Source organism: Carcharodon carcharias, chromosome 2 (assembly GCF_017639515.1).
Source record: "Carcharodon carcharias isolate sCarCar2 chromosome 2, sCarCar2.pri, whole genome shotgun sequence".
Classification (NCBI taxonomy): domain Eukaryota; kingdom Metazoa; phylum Chordata; class Chondrichthyes; order Lamniformes; family Lamnidae; genus Carcharodon; species Carcharodon carcharias.
In genome coordinates this window covers 135,551,877-135,577,058 of record NC_054468.1, presented here as the reverse complement: position 1 = coordinate 135,577,058, position 25,182 = coordinate 135,551,877, and the positions used below count along the sequence as shown (strand labels likewise).

The 25,182-nt window shown below is 48.5% G+C and overlaps 1 protein-coding gene across 1 annotated transcript in view; it reads right to left on the bottom strand.

Moving 5' to 3' along the window:
- LOC121288260 (solute carrier family 22 member 2-like) overlaps positions 1-12,540 on the bottom strand; it is a 28,004-nt gene extending 15,464 nt beyond the window's left edge. Inside the window, exons 1-5 of the mRNA XM_041206769.1 lie at positions 11,990-12,540; positions 3,719-3,822; positions 3,459-3,613; positions 626-794; positions 430-544 (exon numbers count right to left, since the gene is read on the bottom strand). Of these exons, the coding sequence (XP_041062703.1) occupies positions 430-544; positions 626-794; positions 3,459-3,613; positions 3,719-3,822; positions 11,990-12,400 (954 nt within the window). The 5' untranslated portion in view covers positions 12,401-12,540. The remainder of the gene's footprint in view (positions 1-429; positions 545-625; positions 795-3,458; positions 3,614-3,718; positions 3,823-11,989) is intronic.
- Between the last annotated feature and the right edge of the window lie 12,642 nt (positions 12,541-25,182).

Here is a 25,182-nt window from a genome sequence, read left to right as displayed (position 1 = left end):
CCGCCGAACGAAATATCGTGCGAGTGCACGAGGACTTTGGGACGCATGCCTGACGTCATTACACGTCATTTAACGTTCCGGTATGTCGGACACACACCGATGCACCAAATGGAAAATTCTGCCCAATGTCTTTAGGTATTGGGGAGCCTCAGCCATGATACCCTGATCCTGGTTGTTCACTACCCAATGACTCCTGCTCATCCGCATGCAGGTGTTAGGTGAGGACAAGTTCACTGTTGGCTGCAATTTCTCTCCCAGGCCAAATAGCCTGCTTAAGCTCAGGGTCAAGGTTCACACATGAAGAATAGCCATCTGGCAGAGGGCTGCTGCTACCCATGGCCCCTTGCACCAGCACAAGGAGAGGGAGAGGGGAAATATCAGTAGAAAAGAAATGCATGACTTTTGATGGGCAATCGCCATGCTAGCCACCTCAATATTCGTTGAGAAAGTGTGCTTGTTCTTTTTTGCCATCTTCTGTAGAACTTTCATGGCTTCCTCCTTTTTCTTTCGAGATAATAACCACCTTGGAGATTCTGGCATGAACCTGTAAAAGTAAGACAGCCTTTATGGCACAGCTGGTTTCCATACCCAAGCAAACAATAGCAATTTCTTAGATAGGCATTACCAATAATAGATCAGGAAGCAGAAGTTTGGTATGGTGGCCGTCAATTGCAGGCTTCTCCAGGCCGGGATAAGATGAGCAACAGCAGCAAGTAGTATCATCCCGAAGCTGAAGCACATCTGGTTCACGATCCCCACTGTCCTCCTGTACTCCATTCCAACAAGTTCTGTAACTGGGGGATGGGATGAAAAACAGCACATTTTTCATGGTCTGCATTGGCCATTTCCATTCCTGCCTGCTTTAGCAACGAGCTCTCACTCTACTACCTCCTGTTGAATCGGTAAGGAAAGACTCAAGCTTCCTTCCTGAATGATTCAAAATGGCAGCGCTTATAGTGTGGGCTGCCAGCTTATTCTGCCACTGTTTAGCATGCACAGTCGCTTTGCAGTTTTCTCCACTGGTAATGTTAAATATTATCAGGACAGAATTCCGCTGTTCTGTAAATCTATTTATCTACTGCAATCACTCTAGGGATTCTCTTTCTGGCTTGTTGTGTGTCATCTATGGCTTGGTCAGTAAGACTCTTGCTTCTGAGTCAGAAAGTTCAATTCTCACTCCAGTACCTGAATGCAAAAAATCAAGGCTAACATTCCAATGCTGTACTGAGGGAGTGCTGCATTGTCAGAGGTACAATCTTCCCAGTGAGATGTTAAACCTCTCAAGTGAAATTAAAAGATCCCATGGCACCATTTTGAATAAGAACAGGGGTGTTATCCATGGTGTCTTGACTAGTATTTATCCCTTAATCAACTTCACAAAAACAGACTATCCAGGCATTACCACATTGCTGTTGGTAGCAGCTTTCTGTGAGCAAATTGGCTGCTGCATTTCCTACATTACAACAGCGACTACACTTGTAAAAAAGTACTTCATTGGCTTTGAGACATCTAGTGGTTGTAAAAGGTGCTATATAAATACATGCTGACCATTTTTTCTTCGGCACAAAATTCTTTGCCTTTTTTCTGCGACTTCAAACACTCAACATTATATCTGAGGGCACTGTTCCTTGATGGTGGCCCTAGGCACAAAAAAAAATGCTGCCAAGATGAAAGCAAAATACTGGGATTGCTGGAAATCTGAGATAAAAACAGAAAATGCAGGAAAAACTCAACAGGTCTGGCAGCAACTGTGGAGAGAGAAACAGAGTTAACATTTCGTGTCTGTATGACTGTTCTTCAGAGCCATTGTAGAAAGGGCACTAATAAATTGGAAGTTACATTTTAATTTCAATTCTGTGCTTTGAAGTGGATTTTTCCCCAGTTAGCATCCAAATAGTTAATGCAATCATATGAAATTGTTTTGTCCATTAGTTGGATAGAAGTATCAATCTATTTTAAATAATTAAACAGGTTAGTATCCTTGTTCAAAGGTCTTAATTTAGCAGATAGAAATCGTGTGGGATCTCTTATAAGTTTGGCCTGAAAGGATTTTTTGAGTTTAATTTATAGTTAGGACATTACTTTAGGGTTCCAGTTCAGAAAAGGATCACTTCTAATGATTCACAGGCTGGCTGAGAGGTTGGGTAGGGAAAAATGCTTGTGGAATACCAACTGTTGCAGAATTGTGCGTACCCTCATAATCACTAGAAAGAAAGGCTTGCATTTTTATAACCACATTCACCACCACAGGATGTCCAAAAGTGCTTTATAGGCAATTAAGAACGTTTGAGGTGTAGTCAGTGTTGTAAAGTAGGAAATGTAGCAGCCAATTTGTGCACAGCAAGCTCCCATAAACAGCAATGCGATAATCCGTTTTGTGATGTTGGTTGGGGATTAGTTTTTGGCCAGGACACAGAGAATAACTCCCCTGATCTTCTTGTTTAATAGAGCCATGGGATCTTTTACATTCACCCTAAAGAGCAAATTAGGGGTGGCATATTACAGGGTGGTGGTGGACTGCTCACCCACTTCACCGCCCCCCCCAACTGCCAAAACCCACTCCATGCCAGCCTTGCAATCATAATATGCTGCAGGCAGGCTACACTGTAGCCCTCACTGGGATAGAAGCCCTGCCCTCAGGAGCTGCCAGCCAATTGACAATGGTTTCATAGTCATTATTAGACACTTAATTCCAGATTTTTTTTTAAACTGAACTCAAATTCCACCATCTGCTGTGGTAGGATTCGAACCCAGATCCCCAGAGCATTACCCTGGGTCCCTAGGTTACTAGTCCAGCGACAATACCACTACACAATTACTTCCTCCCATGACTGAATTCCAGTTGGTTGGTTTAACATCGGCTTTGCCTCACAAGAAGGTCTACTCTGATGCAGACTCATCTAAATCCAAATGTCTTCAAATAACAAGTGGGATTGGTCAAATACCCTATTCAATAGGAGGATATATAATTGGTAAATTTTCCCTGTCCAATACCCCAGAGGGCTGTGAATGTGAGATAAAATTTTTAACTCTGGGGCAATCAAGGGATACAGGGATTGGAAGGGAAAATAAAGTTGAGGCCAAAAATTGATAATGATCCTATTGAAGGCAGAGCAGGCTCCAGGGGAGGTGTGGCCTACTCCTGCTCCCCTTTCTTATCCTCTAATGTTCAATAGCTTATGAAACAGGGGCGTCTACAATTAACAATTGAGACCAAGCTGATAATAACTTAAAAACACAAAGGAAAGAAGAATGTTCTTTTACCTAGTGCCTTTCATGAGGACATCACAAAATGCTTCATGACTAATGGAGTAATTTTAAAAATATAAGGAAACCAAAAATGATGCCAGCCCAATAGGTAAGTAAACAGGATTATCGACTTACAGTAAATAATATCATTGTCATTGATCATTGTGGGTACAAATACTTGTTACGAACATAGAAATGTAAAATCATACTTAAGACATAGGCACTCAGCCAGCCCCCCTTGCTGAGCAATCCTTGCAGAGTGCGGAAGATGGTGAACCAGATGTAATTTGATGCAAATGCAACTGCAAGTCCTGCAACTGAGGTGGCAAATACGGAAAACAAGAAGCAACATTTTCTGCCATATCTATGAAAAGCAAAGGAAAGTGTTCATGTTTCAATGTGTAAAAAATATTGCATATTATCAAATGTGTAATTGGAAAATGACAACATAAATATGAATTATACATACGTGTCTGCTCCAAAACCCAGGACTATTGTTCCAAACATAAATCCCAGGTTTAAGCAAGCCTGGGACAGGTCCACCTTCCAAGCCTCAGAACACACAAGTCCGAACTGTACAAGAGATGTGGATAAACAAGCGTGACAACATGATACTATTAACCTGATATTTCACACTTCTGACCTCTTTATTTATCACAGCTAAGCCTTATATTGTGCTCATCACATGCTCAATCATATCCTCTTTCCATCAAGAATCACTGATTATGTGAGAGGGATAATAACCTTCACTAATGTTCTAACTCCTCAGCTGAACGCACACTGAGGTTAAAAGTAATGTTTCCCTCACTGCTGACATTAGCTAACTCAACATGGGCCGTAGATTAAACCTAGGATTTGCATGATCCTTCGAGAAGTCCTCTGTGGAGTTTGAACTGCACAAGTCCCATGAAGAGCTGTGCTTATGAAAATATAAAAGGATCGAAATTGAGCCCATTTAGCACTTATTCTGAAGAACATTTTCACCCCAAAATTCAGGGCTAAGGTCCCTGGTTATCAATTTCTGGGACCCGGACTCCCTGTTCCAGACAGCAGCAAAGCTAGGGAGGGAGATTAGAAAAGTGAGAATGGGAGGGGGGAATAACTAGCAAAAAAACAAATGGTAACTAAGGGGATAGTCTTGAAGGAGGTAAGGTAGAGTGAGCAATGGGGGAATGGCTGATAATAAATAAGTTGCCACAGTTTTCACTGTGGGGATGATTATTGAGGATATAGAACTAAAGATACAAATAGCGGAGGTTAATATTCCAAGAGAAATGGCATTCTTAAAAAGTTACTTCAATTTAAAAATTACCAGATCCTCATAGTTTACATCTAAGAGAGAAGTTAGGGGTGGAACAGCAGTCACTCTGGACAGAATTCTTCCCTTGTTGGGCAGGAGTGCGCCCAACCCAATCGGGAGTAAAATAGTGCGCTGTGACATTGGCCAAGCGACCCGACGTCATCGCGCACTCTTGCGATATTTCCCTCGGCGGGTGTGTGTGCGAGGTGGCAGTGTGCCCGCTGGCAATTAAGAGGCCTTTTAAGGCCCTTAATCAGTTAATTAAATCAAATTTTTCGCTGGCAAATAGGCCAGGCAGCCTTTACATTTTTAATGAAACTCCATCCACATGTGTGGGATGAGGTTTCAAACAGTAAATAAAAAAAATAAACATTTTTAAAACTCATTTTTAGCATGTCCCTGCTCATGTGACAGAATCACATGAGGGGACATGTTTACTTTAATTTGAAAATCTTTATTTTTAATGTTAGAAATCTTCAGCTTACCGAGGCAGCTCTCTGCCTTCAGGGAGTTTTTACTGAGCGCACCCACGTGCCTGCGCTGACTTCCGCACTTGCACTCCTCCCCCCCTCCACCCCCCGACAACACTGAGCGTTTCAGCGCGTGATCCATGTTGGCTAGCCGTTAATTGGCCGGCCAAGGTGAAATTGCGGCCAGGGCCTGATCGCAGGCAGCCGACCATTGCGTGGCCACTCCCAGGCCTGCCTGCCGCATGTGCCCGACAAGGGGAAAATCCTCCCCTCTGACTTAGAATTTTACCTAAACTTTTGTGAAAATCAAAATTGGCCCATGGTAGAAAAATATGATGTAATTTGTTTTGGAAGTAGGAATAGGAAAAATAAATAATTGTTTCGTAGTACAGAACTTGAGTATTGCTGTAAAAAAGAGACATGTCTCAGCTTTTCGACTTGCGCTCATCAGGACCCTCACAAGAATACCAATATAAGGGGAAAAACAACAATTTATACTGGATGTGAGGAGAACGCTGGTTGGTTGGCAAGTGGCATTGCCATGGAGAATGCACTACAGATGGTGACTGACAGTTAACTGCCAAGCATTGTTTGAATTCTAAACCAGGCTGCTTGACCCTGATTAGTCAAGGCATTTCCCTGAAGAATGAGTCAGCAAATGGCTGTCGTTTATTTTGTTTAGCTGAAACAGGAGCAACATGTACATGTTCTTTCTGTTTGCAGAGAACAGAACCCTGTGTGTTAATATATGTAGCTTCCAGTACACGCAAATGTGCGACATTGTGAGTCCGACCGCCAATCTTAAATTGCCATGTGCTTAGAACTACGCTGACAACTAATTTAAGTTTGTCAGTTGGGCTCGCAGTGTGGTGCATTTGCTTGTACTGAAAGCTGCATATATTAATACACAGGGTCCTGTCCTTTGCAGACAGAAAGAACAGGTACACACATTGCACCTGTTTCAGCTAAAGAAAAGAAGTGACAGCAATTTGCTGATTCATTCCTTAGGGCAATGCCTTGGCCAGTCAGGATCAAGCTGCCTGGTTTAAAATTCAAACAATTCTTGGCAGTTAACTGTCAGTCACCAGCAGTGGTGTATTCTCCATGGCAATGCCACTTGCCATCCAATCAGCACTCTCTTCACATACAGTATAAATTGTTGTTTTCCCCTTATATTCTTGCAAGTGTCCTGATGAGTGCAAGATGAATAGCTTAGACATGTCTCTTTTTCCAGCAATAAAAATAAATAAACCTTAAATGGCCAGCTTTTAGCAAAGTAGATGAGCAGATAGACCTTGTTTTGCTTAGTGATAGAGGCAGAGAATACAATAGCAAGGAGGTAATGTGAAACTTATACAAGTCCTGAATTGGAATGTAGTCTGTGTATTGCATAAAGAATTTTGCACTATCCTGTCCGCACAAAGCAGGAAAAATCCAATCCAACCAATCACATCCCCACCGGCCTACCCTCAATCATCAAGAAATTAAAGTGATGGAGGGTGTCATTGACAGTGCTCACTAATGCATAGTATGGGTTCTGCCAGGGCTACTTCACTCCAGACATCATTACAGCCTTGGTCTAAATATGAACAAAAGAGCTGAATTCAAGAGGTGAGGTGAGATTGACTGCCCTTGACATCAAGGCAGAATTTAATCGAGAGTGACAACAAGGAGCCCTGACAAAATTGAAGTTAATGAGGATCCATTGGTTCATACCTGGTATGAAGGAAGATGGTTGTGGTTGCTGGAGGCCAATCATCTCAGCCGCAGGGCATTTTTGCAAGAGTTCCTCAGGGCAGTGCCCTAAGCCCAACCATCTTCAGTTGCTTCATCAATGATCTTCCCTCCATCTTAAGGTCAGAGGTAGGGATCTTTGATGATGATTACACAGTGTTTAGTATTATTCGCCACTCGTCGGATACTGAAGCAGTCTGTGCCCTTTGGACAACATTTCAGACTTGGGCTGATAAGTGTCGAGTAACATTCATGCCTCACAATACAAGGCAATGACCGTCTCCAACAGTAGAGAATCTGACCATCTCCACTTGACATCCAATGGCATTACCATTACCGAATCCCCACCATCAACATCCTGGGGTTACCATTGACCAGAAACTTAACTGTAGGGCAGGGACTGGGAATTCTGTGGCAAGTTACACAACTCCTGAAAGCCTACCCACAATCTTTTGGCACAAGTCAGGTGTGATGTTTCCATTTGCCTGGGTGAGTGCATCTCTAACAGTACTCAAGAAGCTTGACACCATCCAGGACAAAGCAGCCTGCTGATCAGCACCTGATCTACTAGAAACATTCAGTCTCTCCACCACCGACGCACAATGGCAGCAGTGTGTACTATTTACAAGATACACTGCAGCAACTCATCAAGGCTTCTTCAATGGCACCTTCCAAACCCATGACTTCTATCATCTAGAAGGGCAAGGGCAGCAGATAGATGGGAACAGCACCACCTGGAAGTTCCCCTCCAATCCACTCACCATCCTGACTTGGAACTATATCACCATTCCCTCACTGTCGCTGGGTCAAAATCCTGGAATTCTCTCCCTAACAGCACTGTGGGTGTATCTGCACCATATGGATTACAGTAGTTCAAGAATGCAGCCCACCACCACCTTCTCAAGGGCAATTCAGGATGGGCAACAACAAATAGAAAAAAACCTAATTGTAGAAAGAGTTTGAAAAGAATGGGAAAAACTGCAGCAGAGATTCACAGGGACTTCACCAGAAATAAAAGGGTTAATGCAGGAAAAAAGCCTTGAGCAGTTAGGAATTTTTTCACTGGAGCCAAGAAAGTTAAGAGGAGGCCTCACTGAGGTCATCAAGGTTGTAATGGATTATATAAAGTAACCGGTGACAAATTGTTTCCGCTGGTAAACAAGAGGACACAAATTTAAGAAAATCACGGAAATAATTAAACAGGAATTTGGAAAAAAATATTCTCTACGTAGTGGATGGCTGGGATGTGAAATTTGCTGCCAAAAGCCATCGTTGAGGCTAGTGGCAGGGAATCAAAACATTAAGTATTAATAGAGCATGAGTAGAGACTGAGGTTAAACCAGATGGTTTGTATGGAAATAAACACCAGCATGGTCTGAATTTTACCCTTGTCGGGCACGTGTGGCTGGGACCGGTCTGGAAACAGGCCCCCGCCCACGACCGCGATTTCACATTGGCTGGACAATTAAGGCCTGCCCAGCGTGAAGTGTGGCTTCCCAATGGTCAGGAAGAGCCGGGTGGGGGCGACCTGGTGAGCTGTTTTAAAATGACACAGGCAGCTCCTTGAAGGCTGCCAGGGGAGAACATTTCTTGAGCATTCTGCAGAGTGAAGCTATGGCCTCAGCCTCCAAAGGAGATGCCAGGCGGGAGGGCAGGTCGGGTGGGCACTCAGCCTCCCGGTTTTCGGATGAGTGCCTCGCATTGCTGTTGAAGGAGGTGGCTGCCAGGAGGGACACCTTCGTCCCCAGAGATGAAAGGAGGAGGCCACTGTACCAAACCAAAAGAGCTTGGGAGGAGATGGAAGCACAGGTCAGCAGCCACGCTGTTATGCGGCGCACGTGGGTACAGTGCCGCAAAAGATTTAACAGTCTGCTGCGCCCGGGAAGGGTGAGCATCGTGTTGGCATGGATCAGTGTTGTGATGTGTTAAGCTCTGGCTGTCTCGCTATGGAACTCAAGGGCGCTGGGGTCTTAGTGCCAATTGTCACCGACACTGGAGCTGACCAAAGGGTTGAGCCCAGGCTGCTTGGACTGAGTGCCTTGCAGCTCCAGGACCACGACCCGAATGTTCCCTACGAGGTGTTCCTTAGCTGGGGTTAGCCAGGCTGTGGTGGCGCTGCAGGTCGAGAGTGGACAAATCAATGCTCCTCTGTCCTTTCAGGAGAAGACGAGCCATAACAACATTGAGAGGTTGAAGATAGGCCGAGGCCTCCCAAACCTCCAAATCCCGACAAGGTTTGAGCAGGATGTCATGGAGCTGGAGAGGCTCCTCGATCAGCCAGTCATAGAGAGGCTAGGGTGTCAGATGAAGATAAGAGTGCAATGCACAGAGGTGAGAGTTTCGGATGGTGCAAACATTCATGTGTAGTCTCTTCATTGATGGGAGCCTCAAAACAACCCCTTTGATCATTGAAAGGCGACGGCACCTGATGCAGCTCTCCATTGTCTCACCAGGGTGCCCGGTATGGACAGTGACAGTGTGACGACTTAAACTAATGACATGTTGTTGTTCTCCCTTAGATTCACCAGCAGGCTCTCTTTTGCAGGACCCCAAATAGCCAATGAAGGCAAGGTTCGAAATATGCTCAAAACTAAACTTCTTCCATATAAAGGGAAATATAATGGGCCAGGTCTTCTGGCCAGCTTCAATCCTGCACGTATTGCTGCTTCCCACGAGGATTCCTGCGCCTTGACAATATTGCATTATTTCACCGGGATTTGGGATCTCAGCTGCAGCAGAGATGGGTCAGCACAGACACCCCGCAGAAAAATGACGAGCACAGGAGAAGACGGGCAAAGAGAGGATGTGCCCCTTTTTATCATGTTAGCTGCTATTCAGGTAATGGTATATTGGTCTCAGGTCTTTCAATGGGTTAGTGGGTGGGTGGGTAAGTGGGCAGGTGAATAAGTGGGTGGGTGAGTGTGTGGGTGGGTGACTAAATGAGTGAGTGAGTGAGTGAGTGAGTGGGTGGATGAGGGAGTGGGTGAACAGGTTGGTGAGTGGGTGGATGAGGGAATGGGTGAGTGAGTCAGTGAGTGGGTCAGTGGATGAGCGAATGGGTGGGGTGAGTGGGTGGGTGAGTGGATCAGTGAGTGAGTGGGTGAGTGAATGGGCTGCTGAGTGGGTGGGTGAGAGGGAGAGTGAGTAGGTGGGTGAGTGGATGATTGAGTGGCTTAGTGGCTGGGTGAATGGGTGGATGAGTGGATGGGTGAGAGGATGAGTGAGTGGGTGGATGAGTGGGTGGGTGAGAGGATGAGTGAGTGGGTGGATGAGTGGGTGGGTGAGAGGATGAGTGAGTGGGTGGATGAGTGGGTGGGTGAGAGGATGAGTGAGTGGGTGGATGAGTGGGTGGGTGAGAGGGTGAGTGAGTGGGTGGATGAGTGGATGGGTGAGAGGATGAGTGAGTGGGTGGATGAGTGGGTGGGTGAGAGGATGAGTGAGTGCGTGGATGAGTGGGTGGGTGAGAGGGTGAGTGAGTGGGTGGGTGACTGAGTGGGTGGCTGAGTGAGTGAGTGGGTGAGTGATTGGGTCAGTGGGTAAGTGAGTGTGTCAGTGGGTGAGTGAGTGGGTGAGTGAGTGAGTGAATAGGTGGGTGAGTGAGTGGGGTGGGAGTGGGTGGGTGAGTGATTGGGTCAGTGGGTGAGTGATTGGGTCAGTGGGTGGGTGAGTGGGTGAGTAAGTGAGTGAATGGGTGAGTGAGTGAGTGGGGTGGGTGAGTGGGTGGGTGAGTAGGTGACTGAGTGAGTTGGTGGGTGGCTAGGTAAGTGGCTGGATAAGAGGGTGGGTGAGTGGGTGGGTGGGTGAGTGGATGAGGGAGTGGATGAGGTTGTGGGTAGGGTGAGTGAGTGGGTGTGTGACTGAGTGGGTGGGTGAGCTGGTGGGTGACTGAGTAAGTAGTCAGGTGATTGGGTGGGTGTGTGGGTGAGTGAATGGTTGGGTGAGTGAGTGGGGGGTGAGGGGGTGGGTGATTGGGTGGGTGAGTGAGTTGGTGGGTGAGTAAGTGAGTGAGTCGATGAGTGAGTAAGTGATGTGTAAATGGGTGAGTGGGTGAGTGAGCAAGTGGTTGAGTGAGTGGGTTGGTTGGTGTATGCATGCGTTGGGGGTTTCGGTGGGTAGAGTTGGGTTGGGTTGGGGTGGTGGTGGGAGAGAGAGTTGGGCCAGGAGGGTAGTTGGGTTCGGGGGCTGTAGTTGGGTTGGGATGGTGGTGGAAGAGAGAATTGGGCCAGGTGGTGTGGTTGGGTCAAGTTGGTGGCTGATTGGGGGAAGTCAGTTGTGGTGTTTAGTTTAGTTACACTAACCATCCACTTACCCACCCACCCACTCACCCACCCTCTTACCCAGCCACTTACCTAGCCACCCACCAACTCACTCACTCACTTACTCACCCACCCACTCACCCACCCCACTCACTCACCCACCCATTTACTCACTCACTGACCCACTGAGTTAGACTGGGTATTAACCAATGTAACATGTCCGGGGTAAGTATCCAAGTAGGTCCCGTGTACTGGGCCAAAGTGTGTGACACTGAGTTCAGTGTTGGAGACTTTTGTGGAAGGTGCAGGCAGCAGAAACCAACCCATTGGATGTTTAAACTTCCTGACCTATTTCTGCACACGTCTGTGTGTCAGGGCTTCCGCGGGGTCCTAACGTGCATCTCCCAACTGAAGTTCCAATTTCAACGATGCTGAAACCAGAAGATTTGGGCCAATACCCTTCAATGCATATGTGTTAATGGAACAGAGAAACAACAGCACATCAAAAAGCTCTTCAGTCCATCTCACCTGTGCCTGTACGTAAATTTTGGATGAAATCATCTACAGGAATTCACCTGGTCTTACCCCATGTCTTTGTGACTTGCTGCATGGGAGCACAGATTACAAAATTGGCTAAATTTGGAGAGGTGAGGATGTCTCAGCTACACTGAGGCTCTGAAGGCTGACACATGCTTGGTGAAGTCTTTCCCTGTCTTTGAAGTTTAGGCTTGCATTTTTAGCATCTTTATAGGCCTTGCTGGATAAGGCAACTTGTTTCATACATGAATCACATGGGATAATGTGGCTTCTTCAATGTCATCCGCACTCAGTCTGCTTTAGGCTATCCAATACTGCTCAGTGTTAACCACTAGATATCGTGCAAGGTTTGCAGCCTTCATCTCACTGTCTAATTCCTTCCTGGCGGTTGCTGCTAATTTGCTAACATACACTCACCATGATCTCCAGTCTAGCGTTCTTACCTCTGTCACAATGCTCGGGAACGAACCATCTTCAAAAACCCAACCATCATCACATGTTGTAAGCGGCAGTCCTGCTGAACCATTTTGGAAAAATGAGAGTGGATTTTCACAGCTGATGGAAGTGGCGTTCCATTCAATATCGTATCTCTCACAACGACTGTACGAGGATCTGCCAACACGGTCAGGGGGCAGCGTGTAGTTCCATTCTTCTTCAAGCGACCAGCCACACTTATTCCTCAACTCAGCCACTCCAGGGCTCCTGCACCAGTGGTTGGGGGTAACACTTAGAAAAACAATTCCAACGTACAAGTAGGAGAATATTGCTGTCGCTACACATATTAGAAAGAAAACTGTTTTTTGGTAAATACCAAACTCTCCAACTTCCTGCAAAAGATCATCGAAGGTGGTCATCACACCAGGATATTTTCAGCAACACTTTAGGAAATGTTTCAGTTGAATATCTCAGCTGCACAGTGATTTGTATGCATGCAGGACAGTAACCGAGCTGAAGGGTTTTGGGAACAAAGGTCTTTCAAGCAATTGTGCAAATAATTGAAGTTAATAAATAAAGAAGAAACTGTGGTTCACATTTGAGCCAACTATTTCATATCAGTCTCGTAAATTAACAACAGCAATCTCTTTTGAAAACGACTGCAGTTTGAAAGGGCTGACCATTGTAAAGACAGACAACAGTTTGCTCCTCCGAATCGCCACTCCTCTTATCTACACGGTCTTTATCCAAATAACCATGTCAGCACTGGGGATTAGTAATAGTCACACCACTGAGAAAAAAACTTAACACTTCATAAACAACCTAGCTCTGTGAGATATACTTACACTTGCAGTGAGGCACTTTAGATTTTAATTTGGATCTCACCTTTACACTATTGAGACGCTGAAACTCCCCGCTCCCCATTACGCACTGACACTCTCCCCTCGCCAGTAGACACTGACTCTACCCCCTCACCAATATACACTGACGCTCCCCCCTCACCAATACACCCTGACACTCCGCCCTCACCAATACACGCTGACACTCCCCCCTCACCAATACAGACTGATTCTACCCCGTCACCAAAACACACTGACACACCCCCCTCACCAATACACGCCAACACTCCCTACTCAGCAATACACACTGACTCTCCCCCCTCACCAATACAGACTGACTCTACCAGCTCACCAATACACAGGGACACTCACCCCTCACAATACACCCTGACACTACCCCCTCACCAATACACCCTGGCACTCACCCCTGGCCAATACACACTGACAGTCCCCCCTCACCAATACAGATTGACTCTAACCCCTCATCAATATACACTGACACTCTCCCATCACCAATACACACTGACACTCCACCCTCACCAATACACACTGACAGTCCCCCCTCACCAATACACACTGACACTCCACCCTCACCAATACACACTGACACTCCACCCTCACCAATACACACTGACACTCCACCCTCACCAATACACACTGACACTCCACCCTCACCAATACACACTGACAGTCCCCCCTCACCAATACACACTGACACTCCACCCTCACCAATACACACTGACACTCCACCCTCACCAATACACACTGACACTCCACCCTCACCAATACACACTGACAGTACCCCCTCACCAATACACACTGACAATCCCCCATCACCGATACAATCCCTTCACAAACACACTGGCACTCTTGCCCCTCGCCAGTACTCACTGAAACTCTCCCATTACCAATACACATCGGAACACCCCCTTACGATTAAACATTGACACTCCCACCTGACCAATACACACTGACACTCCCCCGTCACTAATACACACTGACTCTCCCCCCTCACCAATACACACTGGCACACCCCGCTTCAACATTACACAATGACACTCGCCCCTCACCAATACACACTGACACCACCCCTCACCAATACACAGACTCTACCCCCTCACCAATACCCACTGACACCGCCCCATCACCAATACACACTGACTCTACCCCCTCACCAATACACACCAACACTCTTCCCTCACCAAGACACACCGTCACTACCCTCTCACCAATACACACCGTCACTACTCTCTCACCAATACACACTGACATTTTCCATCACCAATACGCCCTGACTCTTCCCCCCTGACCAATACACACTGATTCTCACCCCTCACCAATACAGACTGACTCTCCCAGCTCCCCATTACACCCTGGCACTCCCCCCTCACCAATACTCCCTGATACTCCCCCCTCACCAATACAGACTGATTCTACCCCCTCATCAATACACACTGACACTCTCAACTCACCAATACAACTGACTCTACCCACCTCACCAATACACACTGACTCTCTCCCCTCACCAATACAGAATGACTCTACCCATTCACCAATACACACTGACACTCCTCCTTTACCAAAATACACCCTGACACTCGCCCCTCACCAATACACAGGGACACTCCCCCCTCACCAATACAGACTGACTCTACCCCCTCACCAATACACAGAGACACTCCCCCCTCACAATACACCTGGCACTACCCCCTCACCAATACTCCCTGATACTCCCCCCTCACCAATACAGACTGAATCTACCCCCTCATCAATACACACTGACACTCTCTCCTCACCAATACAGACTGACACTCTCAACTCACCAATACAACTGACTCTACCCACTCACCAATACACACTGACTCTACCCCCTCACCAATACACACGGACAATCTTCCTTTACCAAAATACACCCTGACACTCAACCCTCACCAATACACAATGACAACCACCCCTCACCAATACACAGACTCTACCCCCTCACCAATACCCACCGACACTCCCCCCTCACCAATAACACCGACACTCCCCTCTCACCAATACACACTGACTCTTCCCGCTTACCAATACAGACTGACTCTACCCCCTCACCGATACACACCGATACTCCCTCCTCACCAATACACACCGACACTCCCCCCTCACCAATACACACTGACTCTCCCCTCTTACCAATACACACTGACTCTACCCACTCACCGATACACACCAACACTCCCCCCTCACGGATACACACCAACACTCCCCCCTCAGCAATACACACTGACACTCCACCCTCACCAATACACACTGACACTCCCCCCTCACCAACACACATTGACAACTCCCTTCACAAACACACTGGCACCCTTACCCCTCACCAATACTCACTGAAACTCTCCCATCAACAAAATACATAGAAACAACCCCTTATGATTAAACATCGACACTCCCCCCTGCCCAATACACACTGACAGTCCCCCCTCACCAATACACACTGGCACTGCCACCTCACCAATACACACTGACTCTCTCCCCTCACAAATACAGACTGACTGTACCCCATCACTAATACACACTGACACTCCCTCCTCACCAATACACGCTGGCACACCCCGCTTCAACATTACACAATGACACTCGCCCCTCACCAATACACACTGACACCACCCCTCACCAATACACAGACTCTACCCCCTCACCAATACCCACTGACACCGCCACATCACCAATACACACTGACTCTACCCCCTCACCAATACACACCAACACTCTCCCCTCACCAATACACACCGTCACTACCCTCTCACCAATACACACCGTCACTACCCTCTCACCAATACACACTGACATTTTCCATCACCAATACGCCCTGACTCTCCCCCCTGACCAATACACACTGATTCTCACCCCTCACCAATACAGACTGACTCTCCCCGCTCCCCATTACACCCTGGCACTCCCCCCTCACCAATACTCCCTGATACTCCCCCCTCACCAATACAGACTGATCCTACCCCCTCATCAATACACACTGACACTCTCAACTCACCAATACAACTGACTCTACCCACCTCACCAATACACACTGACTCTCTCCCCTCACCAATACAGAATGACTCTACCCATTCACCAATACACACTGACACTCCTCCTTTACCAAAATACACCCTGACACTCGCCCCTCACCAATACAGACTGACTCTACCCCCTCACCAATACACAGAGACACTCCCCCCTCACAATACACCTGGCACTACCCCCTCACCAATACTCCCTGATACTCCCCCCTCGCCAATACAGACTGATTCTACCCCTTCATCAATACACACTGACACTCTCTCCTCACCAATACAGACTGACACTCTCAACTCACCAATACAACTGACTCTACCCACTCACCAATACACATTGACTCTACCCCCTCACCAATACACACGGACAATCTTCCTTTACCAAAATACACCCTGACACTCAACCCTCACCAATACACACTGACAACCACCCCTCACCAATACACAGACTCTACCCCCTCACCAATACCCACTGACACTGCCCCATCACCAATGCACACTGACTCTACCCCCTCACCAATACACACCAACACTCCCCCCTCACCAATACACACTGACTCTCCCCTCTTACCAATACACACTGACACTCCCCCCTCACCAATACACATTGACAACTCCCTTCACAAACACACTGGCACCCTTACCCCTCACCAATACTCACTGAAACTCTCCCATCAACAAAACACATAGAAACACCCCCTTATGATTAAACATCGACACTCCCCCCTGCCCAATACACACTGACAGTCCCCCCTCACCAATACACACTGGCACTGCCACCTCACCAATACACACTGACTCTCTCCCCTCACAAATACAGACTGACTCTACCCCCTCACCAATACACGCTGGCACTCCACCCTCTTCCATACAGACTGACTCTAACCCCTCACCAATACACCCTGACACTCCACCCTCAACAATACAACCTGACACACACCCCGCACAATACACCATGACAGTCCTCCCTCATCAATACACCCTGACACTCCCGCCTAACCAATACACGCTGACAGTCCCCCCTCACCAATAAACACTGACACTCCCCTCTCACCAATGCACACTGACACTCTCACCTCACCAATACAACTGACTCTACCCACTCACTAATACACACTGACTCTCTCCCCTCATCAATACAGATTGACTCTACCCACTCACCAATACACACTGATTATACCCCCTCACCAATACACAGGGACACTTCTCCCTTACCAAAATACGCTGACACACGCCCCTCACCAATACACCCTGACACTCCCGACTCAAAATACACCCTGACACTACCCCCTTACCAATACACCCTGACACTATCACCTCACCCATACACCCTGACACGACACCCCTCAGCAATACAGACTGACTCTACCCCCTCACCAATACACACTGACACTCTCCCCTCACCAATACACACTGACTCTCCCCCCTCACAAATACACACTGACACTCCCCTCTCAACAAAACACACCGACTCTCCCCCTCACCAATACACACCAACACTCCCCCCACCCCAATACACACTGACTCTCCCCCCTCACTAATACACACGAACACTCCCCCCTCATCGATATACACCGACACTCCCCCCTTACCAATACACACTGACACTCCACCCTCACCAATACACACTAACACTCCCCCCTCACCAATACACACCAACACACCCCCCTCACGGATACACACCAACACTCCCCCCTCACGGATACACACCGACACTCCCCCCTCAGCAATACACACTGACACTCCCCCCTCACCGATACACACCAACACTCCCCCCTCACGGATACACACCGACACTCCCCCCTCAGCAATACACACCAACACTCCCCCCTCACGGATACACACCGACACTCCCCCCTTACCAATACACACTGACACTCCCCCCTCACCAATACACATTGACAACTCCCTTCACAAACACACTGGCACCCTAACCCCTCACCAATACTCACTGAAACTCTCCCATCAACAAAACACATAGAAACACCCCCTTATGATTAAACATCGACACTCCCCCCTGCCCAATACACACTGACAGTCCCCCCTCACCAATACACACTGGCACTGCCACCTCACCAATACACACTGACTCTCTCCCCTCACAAATACAGACTGACTCTACCCCCTCACCAATACACGCTGGCACTCCCCCCTCTTCCATACAGACTGACTCTAACCCCTCACCAAAACACCCTGACACTCCACCCTCAACAATACAACCTGACACACACCCCGCACAATACACCATGACAGTCCTCCCTCATCAATACACCCTGACACTCCCGCCTAACCAATATACGCTGACACTCCTCCCTCACGAATACAGACTGACTCTCCCCGCTCACCAATACACACTGACTCTCCCCCCTCATCAATACAGACTGACTGTCCCCCCTCACCAATAAACACTGACACTCCCCTCTCACCAATGCACACTGACACTCTCACCTCACCAATACAACTGACTCTACCCACTCACTAATACACACTGACTCTCTCCCCTCATCAATACAGATTGACTCTACCCACTCACCAATACACACTGATTATACCCCCTCACCAATACACAGGGACACTTCTCCCTTACCAAAATACGCTGACACACGCCCCTCACCAATACACCCTGACACTCCCGACTCAAAATACACCCTGACACTACCCCCTTACCAATACACCCTGACACTATCACCTCACCCATACACCCTGACACGACACCCCTCAGCAATACAGACTGACTCTACCCCCTCACCAATACACACTGACACTCTCCCCTCACCAATACACACTGACTCTCCCCCCTCATCAATACAACCTGACACACCCCACTCAAAATACACCCTGACTCTCCCCCTCACAAATAGACACCGACACTCCCCTCTCACCAAAACACACCGACTCTCCCCCTCACCAATACACACAAACACACCCCCCGCCCCAATACACACTGACTCTCCCCCCTCACCAATACACATCAACACTCCCCCCTCACCAATGCACACTGACATTCCCCCTCACCAATACACACCGACACTCCCCCCTCACCAATACACACTGACGCTCCACCCTCACCAATACACACCGACACTCCCCCCTCACCAATACACACTGACACTCCACCCTTTCCAATACACACTGACAATCACCCCTCACCAATACACATTGACAACTCCCTTCACAAACACACTGGCACCCTAACCCCTCACCAATACTCACTGAAACTCTACCATCATCAATACACATAGAAACACCCCCTTACGATTAAACATTGACACTACCGCCTGCCCAATACACACTGACACTCCCCCCTCACTAATACACATTGACACACCCCGCTTCAACATTACACACTGACACTCCCCCCTCACCAATGCACACTGACCCTCCCGCCTCACCAATATGAATGACTCTACACCCTCACCAACACACACTGAGTCTCTTCCCCTCACAAATACAGACTGACTCTACCCCCTCACCATTACACGCTGAAACTCCCACCTCACCCATACAGACTGACTCTACCTCCTCACCAATACACACCGACACTCCACCCTCACCAATACACACTGACACTCCCCCCTCACTAATACACACTGACTGTACCACCTCACCAATACACACTGACTCTCTTCCCTCACCAATACACACTAACACACCCCCTCACCATTACACACTAACACTCTCCTCTCACCAATACAGACTGACTCTCCCCCCTCACCAATACACACTGACTCTACCCCCTCACCAATACACAGTAACTGTCCCCCCCTCACCAATACACACCACCAATACACACTAACACTTTCCCCTCACCAATACACACTGACAAACCCCCTCAGCAATACACACTAACTCTCCCCTTTCAACAAAACACACTAACACTCCCCTCTTACCAATACAGACTGACTCTACACCCTCACCAATACACACTAACTCCAGCCCCTCACCAATACACACTGACACACCCCCTCACCAATACAGACTGACACTCCCCCTTACCAATTCACACTGACTCTCCCCCCTCACCAATGCACACTAACACTCCCCCCTCACCAATGCACACTAACACTCCCCCTTCACCAATGCACACTAACACTCCCCCCTCACCAATGCACACTAACTCCCCCCCTCACCAATGCACACTAACTCTCCCCCCTCACCAATAAACACTGACACACCACCCTCACCAATACAGACTGACACACCCCCTCACCAATACAGACTGACACTCCCCCTCACCAATACACACTGACACTCCCCCTCACCAATACACACTGACACTGCCCCTCACCAATACACACTGACACTCCCCCTCATCAATACACACTGACACTCCCCCGCACCAATGCACACCAACACTCCCCCCTCATCGATACACACTAACACTCCCCCCTCACCAATACACACTGACACTCCACCCTTTCCAATACACACTGACAATCACCCCTCACCAATACACATTGACAACTCCCTTCACAAACACACTGGCACCCTAACCCCTCACCAATACTCACTGAAACTCTACCATCATCAATACACATAGAAACACCCCCTTACGATTAAACATTGACACTACCGCCTGCCCAATACACACTGACACTCCCCCCTCACTAATACACATTGACACACCCCGCTTCAACATTACACACTGACACTCCCCCCTCACCAATGCACACTGACCCTCCCGCCTCACCAATATGAATGACTCTACACCCTCACCAACACACACTGAGTCTCTTCCCCTCACAAATACAGACTGACTCTACCCCCTCACCATTACACGCTGACACTCCCACCCCACCCATACAGACTGACTCTACCTCCTCACCAATACACACCGACACTCCACCCTCACCAATACACACTGACTGTACCACCTCACCATTACACACTGACTCTCTTCCCTCACCAATACACACTAACACACCCCCTCACCATTACACACTAACACTCTCCTCTCACCAATACAGACTGACTCTCCCCCCTCACCAATAAACACTGACTCTACCCCCTCACCAATACACAGTAACTGTCCCCCCCTCACCAATACACACCACCAATACACACTAACACTTTCCCCTCACCAATACACACTGACAAACCCCCTCAGCAATACACACTAACTCTCCCCTTTCAACAAAACACACTAACACTCCCCTCTTACCAATACAGACTGACTCTACACACTCACCAATACACACTAACTCCAGCCCCTCACCAATACACACAGACACACCCCCTCAACAATACACATTAAATCTCCCCCCTCACCAATGCACACTAACACTCCCCCCTCACCAATGCACACTAACATTCCCCCTCACCAATGCACACTAACACTCCCCCCTCACCAATGCACACTAACACTCCCCCCTCACCAATGCACACTAACACTCCCCCCTCACCAATGCACACTAACACTCCCCCCTCACCAATGCACACTAATGCTCCCCTCTCACCAATACACACTAACGCTCCCCTCTCACCAATGCACACCAACACTCCCCCCGCACCAATGCACACTAACACTCCCCCCTCACCAATGCACACTAACACTCCCCCGTCACCAATGCACACTAATGCTCCCCCCGCACCAATGCACACTAACACTCCCCCCTCACCAATGCACACTAACACTCCCCCGTCACCAATGCACACTAATGCTCCCCTCTCACCAATACACACTAACGCTCCCCTCTCAGCAATACACACTAACACACCCCCTCACCATTACACACTAACACTCTCCTCTCACCAATACAGACTGACTCTCCCCCCTCACCAATAAACACTGACTCTACCCCCTCACCAATAAACAGTAACTGTCCCCCCCTCACCAATACACACCACCAATACACACTAACACTTTCCCCTCACCAATACACACTGAAAAACCCCCTCAGCAATACACACTAACTCTCCCCTTTCAACAAAACACACTAACACTCCCCTCTTACCAATACAGACTGACTCTACACACTCACCAATACACACTAACTCCAGCCCCTCACCAATACACACTAACACACCCCCTCAACAATACACATTAAATCTCCCACCTCACCAATGCACACTAACACTCCCCCCTCACCAATGCACACTAACATTCCCCCTCACCAATGCACACTAACACTCCCCCCCTCACCAATGCACACCAACACTCCCCCCGCACCAATGCACACTAACACTCCCCCTCACCAATGCACACTAACACTCCCCCGTCACCAATGTACACTAATGCTCCCCTCTCACCAATACACACTAACGCTCCCCTCTCAACAATGCACACTAACACTCCCCCCGCACCAATGCACACTAACACTCCCCCCTCACCAATGCACATTAACACTCCCCCCTCACCAATGCACACTGACACTCCCCCTCACCAATGCACACTAACACTCCCCCTTCACCAATGCACACTAACACTCCCCCCTCACCAATGCACACTATCTCCCCCCCTCACCAATGCACACTAACTCTCCCCCCTCACCAATACACACTGACACACCACCCTCACCAATACAGACTGACACACCCCCTCACCAATACAGACTGACACTCCCCCTCACCAATACACACTGACACTCCCCCTCACCAATACACACCAACACTCCCCCCTCATCGATACACACCGACACTCCCCCCTCACCAATACGCACTGACACTCCCCCTCACCAATACAGACTGACATTCACCCTCACCAATACACACTGACTCTCCTCCCTCACCAATGCAGACTAACATTCCTCCCTCACCAATGCACACTGACACTCCCCCTCACCAATACACACTGACTCTCCCCCCTCACCAATACGCACTGACACACCCCCTCACAAATACGCAGTAACTGTCCCCCATCACCAATACACACCACCAATACACACTAACACTTTCCCCTCACCAATACACACTGACACACCCCCTCACCAATACACATTAACTCTCACCCCTCACCAATGCGCACTAAGACTCCCCCCTCACCAATGCACACTAACATTCCCCCTCACCAATGCACACTAACACTCCCCCCTCACCAATGCAAATTAATGCTCACCTCCCACCAATACACACTAAAGCTCCCCTCTCACCAATGCACACTAACGCACCCCCAACACCAATGCACACTAACTCTCCGACCTCACCAATGCACACTAACGCTCCCACCTCACCAATGCACACTAACTCTCCCAACTCACCAATACGCACTGACTCAATCCCCTCACCAATACGCACTAACTCTCCCCCCTCACCAATACACACTGACACTCCCCCTCACCAATGCACACTAAAACTCCCCCCTCACCAATGCACACTGACTCTCCCCCCTCACCAATACACACTGACACTCCCCCTCACCAATACACACTGACACTCCCCCGCACCAATGCACACCAACACTCCCCCCTCATCGATACACACTAACACTCCCCCCTCACCAATACACACTGACACTCCACCCTTTCCAATACACACTGACAATCACCCCTCACCAATACACATTGACAACTCCCTTCACAAACACACTGGCACCCTAACCCCTCACCAATACTCACTGAAACTCTACCATCATCAATACACATAGAAACACCCCCTTACGATTAAACATTGACACTACCGCCTGCCCAATACACACTGACACTCCCCCCTCACTAATACACATTGACACACCCCGCTTCAACATTACACACTGACACTCCCCCCTCACCAATGCACACTGACCCTCCCGCCTCACCAATATGAATGACTCTACACCCTCACCAACACACACTGAGTCTCTTCCCCTCACAAATACAGACTGACTCTACCCCCTCACCATTACACGCTGACACTCCCACCCCACCCATACAGACTGACTCTACCTCCTCACCAATACACACCGACACTCCACCCTCACCAATACACACTGACTGTACCACCTCACCATTACACACTGACTCTCTTCCCTCACCAATACACACTAACACACCCCCTCACCATTACACACTAACACTCTCCTCTCACCAATACAGACTGACTCTCCCCCCTCACCAATAAACACTGACTCTACCCCCTCACCAATACACAGTAACTGTCCCCCCCTCACCAATACACACCACCAATACACACTAACACTTTCCCCTCACCAATACACACTGACAAACCCCCTCAGCAATACACACTAACTCTCCCCTTTCAACAAAACACACTAACACTCCCCTCTTACCAATACAGACTGACTCTACACACTCACCAATACACACTAACTCCAGCCCCTCACCAATACACACAGACACACCCCCTCAACAATACACATTAAATCTCCCCCCTCACCAATGCACACTAACACTCCCCCCTCACCAATGCACACTAACATTCCCCCTCACCAATGCACACTAACACTCCCCCCTCACCAATGCACACTAACACTCCCCCCTCACCAATGCACACTAACACTCCCCCCTCACCAATGCACACTAACACTCCCCCCTCACCAATGCACACTAATGCTCCCCTCTCACCAATACACACTAACGCTCCCCTCTCACCAATGCACACCAACACTCCCCCCGCACCAATGCACACTAACACTCCCCCCTCACCAATGCACACTAACACTCCCCCGTCACCAATGCACACTAATGCTCCCCCCGCACCAATGCACACTAACACTCCCCCCTCACCAATGCACACTAACACTCCCCCGTCACCAATGCACACTAATGCTCCCCTCTCACCAATACACACTAACGCTCCCCTCTCAGCAATACACACTAACACACCCCCTCACCATTACACACTAACACTCTCCTCTCACCAATACAGACTGACTCTCCCCCCTCACCAATAAACACTGACTCTACCCCCTCACCAATAAACAGTAACTGTCCCCCCCTCACCAATACACACCACCAATACACACTAACACTTTCCCCTCACCAATACACACTGAAAAACCCCCTCAGCAATACACACTAACTCTCCCCTTTCAACAAAACACACTAACACTCCCCTCTTACCAATACAGACTGACTCTACACACTCACCAATACACACTAACTCCAGCCCCTCACCAATACACACTAACACACCCCCTCAACAATACACATTAAATCTCCCACCTCACCAATGCACACTAACACTCCCCCCTCACCAATGCACACTAACATTCCCCCTCACCAATGCACACTAACACTCCCCCCTCACCAATGCACACCAACACTCCCCCCGCACCAATGCACACTAACACTCCCCCTCACCAATGCACACTAACACTCCCCCGTCACCAATGTACACTAATGCTCCCCTCTCACCAATACACACTAACGCTCC